The 14,178-nt window shown below is 42.0% G+C and overlaps 1 protein-coding gene across 1 annotated transcript in view; it reads left to right on the top strand.

The window, feature by feature from the left end:
- The window catches only part of me1 (malic enzyme 1, NADP(+)-dependent, cytosolic), a 254,649-nt gene that overhangs the window by 72,692 nt on the left and 167,779 nt on the right, over nt 1-14,178 (top strand). The window contains exon 2 of the mRNA XM_084336576.1: nt 6,701-6,834. Coding sequence (XP_084192702.1) covers nt 6,701-6,834 — 134 coding nt within the window. The remainder of the gene's footprint in view (nt 1-6,700; nt 6,835-14,178) is intronic.

The raw sequence follows: 14,178 nt of genomic DNA, 5'->3' as shown, positions 1-14,178 counted from the left end.
AGCATGAGTGTGTGCTTGCTCATGTTAAGGAGGAGGTAGACATGGGGGGGGTGATCAATGGAGGAGGGTAGACAGAACTTGAGTATTGGAGAACGATAGGCTGTCTATGGTAGGTGTGTGTGGGGGGGGGGGATCACAAGTGGGAGGGAGGGGGACATACAGTTATTCTACAGTAGGACAAACATTGTCATTGAGACAATTAAAAACAGACAGACAGACATGACGGATCAGTGTGAGCCGTCCACATTATGAATCAAGGTTAATTTCCTTGACAACAGTATAGAACTGCTAGGGTAGCCATCGTCTATCAAACTAAATGGCCACGAGATGCGAGCAAAGGCGTTTTCTATCCTTTCAACTTCTGTGCTCAAAGCTCAACACGGGGCGCTACATGATGCCTACCAGTGGCTCTCAGGAAAATAGAATTGCCCTTTATGATTATTGTAATTAGTAATTCAGAGCTGGCTTTAGTCAGCATAGGTCCTTTCTGCTGCTGTCTATTTGAGATGTTTTAAGTACAGCCTGTGACAAGCCTCATAAGTGACACAGATAGAAAGACTGAAATAACAACAACCACCAGTCAGATGGTTTGGGCCTGTTATTTCAACTAGATGACAAAGTGAAATGTGTGTGTGTGTGTGTGCATGTTTGTGTGTACATGTGCACGTGCCTGTGTCCATGTGTGTTTGTGCTTGCGCATGCGTTTGTGCTTGTGTGTGCATTTGTGCTTGTGTGTGTGCGCACATGCGTATGTCTTTGTGCTTGCGTGTGTGTGCGCGCATGTGTGGGTACATCTGTGTGCGTTTGTGCGTACATGTGTGTGAATGTGTGTGTACATTTGTGTGTGTGTGTGTTTGTGCTTGTGTGTGTGTGCACCTGTGTGTGTGTTTGTGCATGTGCGTTTGTCCATACATGTGTGTGAATGTGTGTGTGCATTTGTGTGTTTGTGTGTTTGTGCTTGTGTTTGTGTGTACATGCATGTGTGTGCATTTGTGCGTACATATGTGTGCGTGGGTATGTGCTTGTGTGTGTGTGCACATGTGTGTGTGTTTGTGTGTATGTGTGTGTGTGTGTGTGTGTGTGTGTGTGTGTGTGTGTGTGTGTGTGTGTGTGTGTGTGTGTGTGTGTGTGTGTGTGTGGTGTGTGTGTGGGTGTACGCAGTGACACACTGTACCTGCTGCTGATGATTAACAGACGTCTCTCGGATGTTTCTGCCGAACTGGAAACGCGGTGTTTCTCTTTGTTTCTTTATCTTTCTTCTCTTTTTCAACAGTCATCAGAGCCGTTAGTCTCAGGATCCACTCAGATTCCATCTAAACTCAGTGACGCTAGTCTCAGGATCCACTGAAATAGAAATAGAATCCAAAACCAGTTTCAAGAAAAAATTTAAATACCATCTACTAACGAGCATGCACTGAACCCGTATGGCATAGCGGTGAAAACCAATTGACTGTTAATTGTATTTATGTTGATGGCAGTGAGTGCTGCTCAGGAAGCACTATTTATTTGATTTAAATTATTTTATTTTAATACTTTATACTAATAAGTATCTTGTACAATACCATCCTTAACTGAGGATGAGATTGTTAATGAGATGTTGATAATGATGTAATTGATGTTGATAATGATGTAATGTATTGAATATTGTTGTATTGTTGTAAGTGAAGTTGGAAGAATAGCTTTTGTCAAGTGCAAAAGCTAATGGGGATCCTAAATAAACATAAAACATAAAACACTTAGATTCAATCTAAACTCAGTGACATTAGTCTCAGGATCCACTCAGATTCCATCAAACTCAGTGACATTATGGAAGTTGTCTGCTTTTCCGTTTTAAGAAAAGGAAATAAATATTCAGAGTGTGTCCGTGGTCAGCTCTGATGTTTTCTTCTGACGTCAAGACCACCACATTTTATTACAATGTGCCGTATAATGTAATTCTCTGTGTTTTCCTACCTCCCTCCAGCCCAGAGGAAACCCTTTAACATAACCATATACACAGCAAGAGTCGCTTGCTTGAAAGGGTTATAAATTGCATTGGCCAGTATTAAGTGCCCATGGATGCGTTCCAAAACGCAGAAATTGTCCACTGCCAGAATTTTTGTAGCTTTACGATCGCAAGAAATAACACAGATTCTTCCAAACCCCTCAATATTTGTGACAGCTTGCAAATTTCATGAATCCCCGGCCAAAATATTTCTGTATAAAATGGTCAAGCTAATCTAGCAGGCTGTCATTTAAAATAACTAGGGTTGTCTTGTTGACCGAGTAGGGGAGAAGGATCTTTATTGAGACAGTAGGACGACTGAGAGGGAGACAGAGTAGAGGAGACACAGGAGAGAGACGGTTCTTTATTGAGACAGTAGGAAGGCTGAGAGGGAGACAGAGTAGGGGAGACACAGGAGAGAAGGTTCTTTAGTGAGACAGTAGGAAGGCTGAGAGGGAGCCAGAGTAGGGGAGACACAGGAGAGAAGGATCTTTATTGAGACAGTAGGAAGGCTGAGAGGGAGACAGAGTAGAGGACAGGACACACAGGAGAGAATGATCTTTATTGAGACAGTAGGAAGGCTGAGAGGGAGAAAGAGTAGAGGACACACAGGAGAGAAGGATCTTTATTGAGACAGTAGGAAGGCTGAGAGGGAGACAGAGTAGGGGAGACACAGGAGAGAATGATCTTTATTGAGACAGTAGGAAGGCTGAGAGGGAGACAGATTAGGGGAGACACAGGAGAGAAGGGTCTTTATTGAGACAGTAGGAAGGCTGAGAGGGAGACAGATTAGGGGAGACACAGGAGAGAAGGGTCTTTATTGAGACAGTAGGAAGGCTGAGAGGGAGACAGAGTAGGGGAGACACAGGAGAGAATAATCTTTATTGAGACAGTAGGAAGGCTGAGAGGGAGACAGAGTAGGCGAGACACAGGAGAGAAGGGTCTTTATTGAGACAGTAGGAAGGCTGAGAGGGAGCCCGAGTAGAGGAGACACAGGAGAGAAGGATCTTTATTGAGAAAGTAGGAAGGCTGAGAGGGAGACAGAGCAGGGGAGACACAGGAGAGAAGGGTCTTTATTGAGACAGTAGGAAGGCTGAGAGGGAGACAGAGCAGGGGAGACACAGTAGAGATGGTTCTGGTGGGATTTGAACCCAGTCCAGCAGGGCTATGTGTGGTTCCAGGGGTGGGGGTGTCAACCACTACACCATCTATGGACTCTGAGGTTTTTCTGTTGTTGTTGAAGAGTAGAGCCTTGCCTTGACAGTTACCTTCTCTCTGGTCACCCCATGTGCAGACAGCACAGCACCTCTCTCCTGCCTAGCGACTGTCTCCTCCTCTACCAGAATAAACCGCTCCAAGTGTCCAAGGTCACAACCCCGACACTAAACACGTGTTTATCGAAATTCCCGTCTGGAAGGTCAGGTGAGTGTCAGAGGAGAGGTCAGGGGTCGCAGCGGCGGAGCAGGTAGTTAGACAGGGCTCCCTGGTGGATGTGTGTGTACGTTTCTGGGGATGTTGACAGACCCATCGCACCGGAGCAAGAGCCAACAGTGGCCTCTCTGAACACCCACTGATCACTAGCGTCAGGCTAATCTTTGCAGGGAGCCCCTCTTAAGAGCAAACACCCTGGCTGAACAGAGGACGCGTTTGACATCCTCCTACTCTCAGCTCTCAGGAATGTTTGAGTAGAATAGACCCATGAATCCTTTCCTGATTATCTGCTTGTGCAAAGTTCAAGTAGAGATCAAGCTTAGCCACTCCAGTGACCATAAATGTCAATGGGATACAGAGATTTGCAATCTGTACACAAACACACACACAGAGCTTTCCGCCATAGAACCGTGGCCCTGGAAAAAGGCCTTTGTCTGAAAATCATCCATAGTACCGTCACGCTCAGCGTTGCCCATTTTCCAAAATGATTCTCAGTTGTCCTTTTTTTCACTATGATGTTACTATGGACTGTAAACAGAACACACGCTGCTCTGCCATGAGAGACGAGGGTAGATGACATGTGCTCTTATTGAATATAAGACCTGTATTGAAATAACTTTTGTGAATTAAAATGTTCATGGAATGTTTAGAATGCCCATTTGTCCTCCATGGTGACAGAAACGGAGGTTGCTATGTGCAAAACAACGGTTGCTATGTGAAGATAATTCAGTCTTTAAATTGAAATGAGTCATAATGTGTTGCTCTATTGCTGGTGGTGTAGGTCCATCCTTTGTGGGGCTTGGGTAAGAAGCAGAGACCAAGGCAGAGAAAGACAGAGAGAACATTAATAGTACAGAGAGTTATTAAATGATCCAATCAAACAATGAATAGAGTTCAATAGAGGCATGAGTTGTTATCTTATTGCAGGGATTACATTTCAACAATAATCTCTGGCATAACATTTAACATGATGATGATCAAAGGTTTGTCATAAATAGACAACAATAAACATTGACCATTAATCAATATTAATCAAACGGCATATCAAACAATAGCTCCAAAAGCTCTACACTGGGAACAGGTTTAATCACATTACAATATCGCTATATTCTACCACGCAGATCGAACGTCAATTGCGGGAGGAATGGACCTGTCTCAAACCCTGCCCTCTTTTCTTGATCCTCCAATCACAACTGTCGCTTACCTCGGACAAACCAAGTTTGTCCGAGGTAAGCGACAGTTGTGATTGGAGGATCAAGAAAAGAGGGCAGGGTTTGAGACAGGTCCATTACATTTACAACTAAATAAGTTTGTACTGAGATGACAGGTTGGTGAAGATAAGGAAGGGTAGAGAGATGCGACCAGGTGACTGGCCGTCCTCTCCACTGTCAGACTTCAGGTGACTGGCTGCCCTCTCCACTGTCAGACTTCCCAGCAGCCGTCGTTGACATTATTTAAAGAGGAGCCTCGTATGAGGGTTAAAGGAACAGGTCGGAATTCTGAACACCATGTGTTGATATGATAAATATTTGGTGTCTAATTATTGAATATTGCAAACAAATCACAGTGGAACAGTAATATTGTGCTTTTCCAGTGTTACCAGTGATCACAGTGTTGGAAGAACTCAACTCAAAACAACTCAAACTCAAAACAACTCACTGCAGCACCCTAAACACACTTTATATTGATTGGTAAATCATTTGCACTACAACCCATACCTCATTACACCTTACTGTAAATTGTACCTAAATTGTACCTCATCCCATTTCTGCATTGTACTGTATAGTATATAGTATATTGTATTGTAACTCAGTTACTTTTCTACTCTGCATTGTACATTGTATATATGTATATATTGAACACTTTTGTCTACGTACTTGACTTCTATTTTATACTTACTATACTTATTTTATACCTATTATATCTATTTTTATCTAGCACAATCTCTGGAGCAAAACAGAAAGAAGCATTTTATATAAAAGTATTCTGTACTTCTGTAGGACAACTAATAAAAAAACTTGAAACTTGAACTTGAGAAGGAAAACTGCATAATCATTCCGTGCAAGGCCTCTCCTGATAAGTCACGTCACGTCAAGTCAAGTCAAGTTTATTTGATACAGCACATTTTATACGACACTTAGCACCCAATGTAGAACATACTTAAATACAAACAGCGAAAATAGTATTCTAAATAGCATTTCACTTTATTCCTGTCTGTTTCAGAGCAGCAGTAGCTAGTAGCTAGCTTACTGCTTAGCAGGCCTGATGTGTAGACTAGCAGTAGCTAGTGTCCAGCATTGTTATGGTAACGTCACGCCCACTTTTCAGAGATCAAATCAAATTCCTCCCACCTGCCTATCCTGCCTTTGTCCTGTTACGTTATGTGTCACTCAGAAATACGTCACAATACAGAAACTAGATACTCTCCAAAAGGCCATTTCAGCTCGACATTAACAGCCCATTGGAAGCTGTGAATGATGCAATCCATGAGATGCCTGGTTTTTAGTGAATCCCCTATTGATGAACGTTAAGCCTTTCATTTACCAAACAGCCTTTGCATTAGCTAAAAGTAGCACAAAAAGAATACATTTAACTAGGCATCCTAGCTATCCTTTCAGTATACATTCTGTTTACATTGTAACATCATACGGTAGGTCTGGGCAATGGCCCACAACATCATGTTAAGTAAGCCATCATTTTAATTGTCCTGGAGTGTTTATAATTTACTTTTAATGTTGTGGGTTTGAGCCTGGCTCACAACCTGTGGCTCATCATCATCATCATCATCATCATCTCTCTCTCTGGGAATAGAACCTTTTCCTCTCTCTCTCTCTCTCTCTCTCTCTCTCTCTCTCTCTCTCTCTCTCTCTCTCTTGGGGGAATCTGAGGTTAAGATGAGGAGGGGTTGAATATAGTGTTTCAGTGGAAATGTGTTGCCAGGGAACAGCTTGGATAGAAATGCGTTATAAGAGGACAGGTCACAGCCTCAACGCGCAGCCCTAGCAGACCACGCTCCTTCTTTCAATGCATTTTGAACTCCCAGCGGTAACAGGGAAGCCATTTTGGAACATCTCCATGACATCACTAACCCATCCTTGTCTTATTATTCTAGGATATTAGATCATAATCATCTGTCATATATCAACACATTGCAATAGTTGTTTTTCCACATTGCCATTGTCCCCCCCCCCAACATTGAAGGAAAATGAACATTCCAAACACCCTGTGCAAAACCTCTATAGCTGTGTGTGTTCTGGAGGTTGATAGTGGTTTGTATGTCTTCAGGGCATGGCCTTCACCCTGGAGGAGCGCCACCAGCTGGGGATCCACGGCCTGCTGCCTCCCTGCTTCATCAGCCAGGATCTGCAGCTGCTCCGGGTCCTCAAGAACTATGACATGAAGAAAGATGACCTGGACAGGTGAGATATATTATTTACATATACAGTACTTTATTGAATCTGCAGATTAAATCACAAACAACAACAGAGGTTCAACATGCTTTCAGAACACCTATGGGTAGAAAAAGCATCTTCACAGCCACACTGTCTGGCTACCATTACAGCAGAGATAGAACAACACCACACTGTCTGGCTACTTATTACACCAGATATATAACTAAATCACACTGTCTGGCTACCTATTAGGGATGGGCGTTAATCGATTACTCGTAGCTATGAGAGAAAAAAAAAAGAAAAAAAAAATCGAAATTATTCATTTGTATGAAAAAATATATATATATATATATATTTTTTACATATCTTTTCACATGTATGTGTACGATTATTACGGAAGCCCTAAGAGGCCGTACATTCATACATTTTATTTGCTCCGTTTTCCCATCATAACGAGTTAATTTAATTAGTTTTCTCGTAATAACGCGATAATTTTCTCGAGATCTCGAGAAAACGAAACGATAGTCTATATATTAAATCACTGCAGGAAACATCATTCAGTGTCGCAATGTCAGAGGAGCAGGTAGCCCCGTTTGTGACTATGATGCACTCTGTGCATCACAGTCACAAAAGGGGCTAAGCAGGAGGATATTGATCACCGCGTCACATATCTCTTCAATCAAGGCCTGACACAGGCTGAAATAGCTTTATGCCTTGCTGTTACAGATAATAAATTATACACATTAATGTGCCTCAAAGTGCAATCAAAGTGAGCTCTCAAAGAGCACCTGGCTACGGGAGGCTGCAACGCGAAACTGGCCCCCGTATGTCCAAACCCCTCCCACCCCCTCCTAATGTACAGTTTCTTCCCCATCGTATGTAACAGTACTGTATATTTGCATATCTTGTATGTCGCAATTGTAACAGTACTGTGTATACCTGTATGTCATGTACCCCCCTGAAATAAATGTATCCGATTTAATAAATTTTCTCGTGATAACGGAAAAACGGAGCAAATAAAATGTATGAATGTACGGCCTCTTAGGGCTTCCGTACATTATAACTGTTTGTTGGTTTCCTTAAACATATATACGTGAATGAACAAAAATACGTTTCTTTTCCCTTTTCGAGTAATACACAATCAATCGAGTATAGCATGCGATCAATCGATCTGGATTTTTCTTTAAAATACCCATCCCTACTAACTATTACACCATAGAACTATCCCCATTCACATTCCCATTCCAATCCCAATCCCAATCCCATTCCCATTCCCATTCCCATTCCCATTCCCATTCCCATTCCCATTCCCATTCCCATTCCCATTCCCATTCCCATTCCCAATCCCATTCACATTCACATTCACATTCACAGATTCAATAATCAGATTCGATGCTAGATTTCATATTCAATAAAATGCTTTGAAACCCCAACCCTGACTGTACAGGTTGTGTAACGTTGTACTGGAGAGAGAGAGCACTCAGATGAAGCCCACAGGCAGAGAGGTCCTCGTGGCTCCAGAGGGGGCTCCATTTATCTCCTGACACCCTACTGTTTACTGAACCAAGCTCCCTCTCTGTTTCTCCATCTCCTCCCTGCTCTCCTCCAGGCTGTGACAGACCTCAGCAGGAAGCCAGCATAGACTCCATTGAATTTAATTTAGATGCACAGGAGCTATTTCATGTTATATAATATATGTGCCACATGCTAACGTTTTAGTCTGGTCCACTTTGATCAATTGCTCGGTCGTAGATACCGCATGCTTGTTGTAGGATGTTTGTAGGATGTTGTAGGCTGTTTTAAATCATGGTTTGAGTGTTTTATATCAGCTTTCTCGGAGTTGCCTTTGACCCCAATTACCATCTGTTAGTCAACCATCAAATGGGCTTGTCAGTGGTGATGAGGGGTGAGCTGACGAAGCCAAGATAGGACTTGAAGTCGAGTATAATAATAATACATGTTTAATTTAATCATAACATCAGCGTCCAGAAACGGTCATTGTGGGCTTGTCATTTTCATTCCCATGCCCTATCAATGTCAACGACAATCTATCTCTGGTCCTGGCTGCTCTCAGCCAATGGGATTCAGTCCAGCGCAGTAGAGAATGTTATTCTGGCCGCTGTTGCTCAAGCCTGTTGTGTTTACATACGGTCTGTTCTCCCAAGTACTTTTGAACCTTCTTTGGTATTTACTGCTAGACCATATCACTTTTTTCCCTCTCTCTCTCTGACCCTAGATCAAAAGTGTAGATAAATGCTACATGCCATTCTATTCCAATTAGCGGCTATTTGGACTCAATGTTCCCTTTCACAAGCGTACTACGCGATTCTAAATGAAGTATGCAGGTATTACGGAAAACTCAACTGTCTCCGTGCTCCGACGTTTATGGAGTGAAAGCATTGAGTGAATGGAGTACCTGCAGTAAGTATGCTGTCAATGGAGAAAATGAATGGTTGCTCGAAAACCTTGCCAACTAAAACGCTGTATGAAGAGCATGAATCGAGCAAAAACCCCTTTTCCAAAGAAACGGAGAGAGAATAGCGATGTGTACGGGACTTAAGAGGCTTTGGAGTGACCCTGAGAGTGCAGATTGATCACCCGGGCTAATGCATCCAGAGAGTCTGTTGGCTGCTTTCAAAGGAAAGACTGGACTCAATAAGTCATGAGGATCGCGCTTCACAAAACCATGTCAGTAATGTAAATGTTCACACTCTCCTGGGTGTGTCTGAGGCTTATCCCTTGTATGGTTCCCAGTGTGAGGGGAAAGAGAACTCTCCGTCTGCCGGCTCAAAGTAAGCAGAGTGAAAGAGGGTGGATTTGAGTTAAATGAAGTGCTATAAGTGCTACAGTGTGATTGGATGCAGGATTCTTGTTGTGGTTTAACACGTAGGAACAATTAATTGAACCCTTGCACGGAAGAACCATGTAGATTAACTTGACACTGTGCAGTTAGGAAGTTAATCTAAATCACTTGGGTGTGTGTGAATGTGATATATCACAAGAAACTACTTAACATCTACTGTCTTTAACTATGAATGAGCACAACACTCTTAACTTACCATCTTTAGATAATGAAGTACTCAACCTCTACTGTCTTTAACTATAAATGAACACAACACTAACTTACCATCTTTAGATAATAAAGTACTCAACCTCTACTGTCTTTAACTATAAATGAACACAACACTAACTTACCATCTTTAGATAATAAAGTACTCAACCTCTACTGTCTTTAACTATGAGTGAACGCAACACTCTAACTTACCATCTTTAGATAATAAAGTACTCAACCTCTACTGTCTTTAACTATGAGTGAACGCAACACTCTAACTTACCATCTTTAGATAATAAAGTACTCAACCTCTACTGTCTTTAACTATGAGTGAACGCAACACTCTAACTTACCATCTTTAGATAATAAAGTACTCAACCTCTACTGTCTTTAACTATGAGTGAACGCAACACTCTAACTTACCATCTTTAGATAATAAAGTACTCAACCTCTACTGTCTTTCACTATGAATGAACACAACACTAACTTACCATCTTTAGATAATAAAGTACTCAACCTCTACTGTCTTTAACTATAAATGAACACAACACTAACTTACCATCTTTAGATAATAAAGTACTCAACCTCTACTGTCTTTAACTATGAGTGAACGCAACACTCTAACTTACCATCTTTAGATAATAAAGTACTCAACCTCTACTGTCTTTAACTATGAGTGAACGCAACACTCTAACTTACCATCTTTAGATAATAAAGTACTCAACCTCTACTGTCTTTAACTATGAGTGAACGCAACACTCTAACTTACCATCTTTAGATAATAAAGTACTCAACCTCTACCGTCTTTAACTATGAGTGAACGCAACACTCTAACTTACCATCTTTAGATAATAAAGTACTCAACCTCTACTGTCTTTAACTATGAGTGAACGCAACACTCTAACTTACCATCTTTAGATAATAAAGTACTCAACCTCTACTGTCTTTAACTATGAGTGAACGCAACACTCTAACTTACCATCTTTAGATAATAAAGTACTCAACCTCCACTGTCTTTAACTATGAGTGAACGCAACACTCTAACTTTAGATAATAATAAAGTTTGAAAACATTGTTCCTCTGAAAACTTGTATGGTTCTGCGTCTGAGGTGCTCAATTGACAATGACAATATTGTTAGCGCCGCCGTCAGAAGTCTTGTTCCTTGTTGTCTCCCTCCGCCTCCACAAAAGGGCGTGTCCTAGTTGCTGTATGACATACTCCTTGCTTCTTCACAGGCTCTTTCAGCGCGGGGAAGTGTCACTGTGCTATATTAAACCCTAGACCAGTGGTTCCCAAAGTCGGGGTCGCGACCCAAAGGTGGGCCGCGAGATGATTTAAAAAAAAAAAAAAAAAAAAAGAGAACATTTAAATTTTAAATTTTTAATTTTTTTATTCTTTTTTTTTGTCAGGCCACTGAACTTAGAAGCAGGCCAGGACAGTGTTTCTAGTTGTATTCTAAAATTCTATTCTATTGTATTCTAAAATGTGACTACCTATATGGTTTTATATTAACTTAATAAATAAACAAAAACTAAAAATCTACTTATTTCAACGAACATTTCAAACTAAATAACAGATTATGCACATAAAACGCTGAAAACAACCGAAGCAACAATAGTATTTTAATGAGGCTATTATTATTATCATTATTATTTTGCAACAAGTTAGCCCTCTCATAAATAGCACATATAAATGAATAATTAACTTGAACTAACTTAATAGGATTGAAGTGATATTTGGCTTAAAAAATCGGTCGCCTGGCAAAAAAAAATAAAAATAAAAAAAAAAGCCTGACGATGTGCATTGGGCCGCGGCTCTCTGACGCCTTATTTTCTGGGCCCTGGCCTGAAAAGTTTGGGAACCCCTGCCCTAGACCACCCAGAGCTGTAGGAAGAGTGGGCCTAGTCCAGGGTGCTTTCAGTTCACGCTAGGGCACTTGAATGAACTGGTATATTCTGCAGTTACACATCATTATGACTAGTATTTAAAATATGGCGGCTTTTAGGCTACAGGGAGGAAAATTAAGGAAAGACTGGTTGAGAAGGTGAGGATGGTAAATGGTGCATTCATATAGTCCTTTTTATCTAAAGCACTTTCCAACGTATGCCTCACATTCAACCATTCACTCACACATTCACACACCGACGGTGAGGCGACCATGCAAGGTGACAACCTGCTCATCGGGAGCAGTTAGGGGTTAAGCGTCTTGCTCAAGGACACTTCGATGTGCTGCCGCGGGAAGAGCCGGAATCAAACCGGGAACCTTCCGATTTACCAGACGACCGCTCCACCTCCTGACGTCGCCCCCAACCCTAGGTCACACCCGAGTTCCTCTGAAGTGGTCCAAAGTCAGAAGCAAACTTCCCTTTGGAAGCGGCCCGAGACCGACCCGTACAGTACACGCCGACCAGGGTGCGGTTGTTTGGTGCGGATCCACGGTGGTGTTCCAGCCTCCCCAAAACAAGCAAACCCAACCCAGTTGGGGGCTAAACGGTCAGGGTTTGATTAAAAATCACGCAGAGATGAAAGCGTTCTCAAAGATGAACCCAGACGGGGCGAACCTCTTGAGATTTGATGGGAGTGCCACAGACGGCCTCATTGGAATGAAACGTACAAAGGAAGACAATTGATGTGGTATTTGGTTAAGCCTGGCAGAAGCCGTGGATAACACCAACATTTTCACCAGGGATTGTTAACACCTTGTACCGTCTAGCGGCTAAACAGGAGATTCACCAGACATGCTTTTCATCTTCTTAACAAGAGGCGCCTTGTGCCTCTGCTTTCACGGAAAGCTCTCTGATTATGAATAGAGGCCTTCCCGGAGTGCTCTGCTTAATTTAGGTCACATGTAAACCTGTCGGTGTTGGATGGTAACAAGGGACTTGTGTAGGATCAGGAGGTCTAAGGGGGCGTGTTTGTGCTCTGTGTATTTTTCTAAGCATTTGTAATATAAGCAGGAGAAACTGTACCCAGTAATTATTGTACAACACAGAACTCTCAGCATTCTGGTCGGCTCTGTGTTAGTCAAATGAGACAGCGTGGCGTTCCTTCTAACCTCTTTCTCTCTCTCTCCCTCCCTCTTTCTCACCATTCTTCTCTCTCTCCCTCCCTCTTTCACCGTCTCTTTCTCTCTTTCCCTCTCTCTCACTTTCTCTCTCACTTTCTCTCTTTCTTTGGGACCATGTTGGAAACAAGTCGACAGACTTTCACATGTTATCCTTGTACCCCTTGTTTTTAATACTTTTGTATAAATTGTATGTACTAAATAAAAATCAATCAATCAATCATTCCCCTTCTCTTTCTCTCTTCTTACACACTTTACTCTTTTATCTCTCTCTCTCTCTCTCTCTCTCTCTCTCTCTCTCTCTCTCTCTCTCTCTCTCTCTCTCTCTCTCTCTCTCTCTCTTTTTTTTTTTTCCTGACACGCTGTCACTCTTTAGCACTCCCACACCAACCATCTAATCTGTCCCATACCTCTCCCTTTCTCTCTCTTTCCCTCTTTCTTTCTCTCTCTATCCCTCTTTCTCTCTCTCTCTATCGCTCTTTATCTCTCTATTTCCCTCTTTATTTCTCTATATTGCTCTTTATCTCTCTCTTTCCCTCTTCTCTCTCTCTCTCATCTCCCCCTATCTCTCTCTCTCTCTCTCTCTCTCTCATCTCCCCCTATCTCTCTCTCTCTCTCTCTCTCTCTCTCTCTCTCTCTCTCTCTCTCTCCCCCCTCTCTATCTCTCTCTCACACACTATATAACATCTGAGTTTCATAAAGTCCTCCATACTCCTCTATTACCCCTCCAGGTCTTGCCTGTCAAGATGTTTCAGGTTAACACTTGTTGTTGCCCTTCCTCTCTCGCATGGTGTCCCTGAGAGAGAGAGAGAGAGAGAGAGAGAGAGAGAGAGAGAGAGAGAGAGAGAGTTCAAATTGGCAACATAAACATTCTAAATGGACCCATGTTTATTTCCTTTTACTGTATTTGCTAATAATATTAGCTCACAGAAAATAAACTGGGGTCCAAGCTGTTCCTCAGTCTAGAACATTCTACTATGTGTTTCTGATTTTGACTCTGTCTGTCATCATTCTGAGATATGTGTTTCTGATTGTGACTCTATCTGTCATCATTCTGAGATATGTGTTTCTGATTGTGACTCTATCTGTCATCATTCTGAGATATGTGTTTCTGATTGTGACTCTGTCTGTCATCATTCTGAGATATGTGTTTCTGTTTGTGACTCTGTCTGTCATCATTCTGAGATATGTGTTTCTGTTTGTGACTCTGTCTGTCATCATTCTGAGATATGTGTTTCTGTTTGTGACTCTGTC

Source organism: Notolepis coatsorum, assembly GCF_963971535.1.
Source record: "Notolepis coatsorum genome assembly, chromosome: 19".
NCBI classification, from domain to species: Eukaryota; Metazoa; Chordata; class Actinopteri; order Aulopiformes; family Paralepididae; genus Notolepis; species Notolepis coatsorum.
Note: the sequence above shows the minus strand (reverse complement) of the source record. Positions and strands in the feature narration are given on the sequence as shown.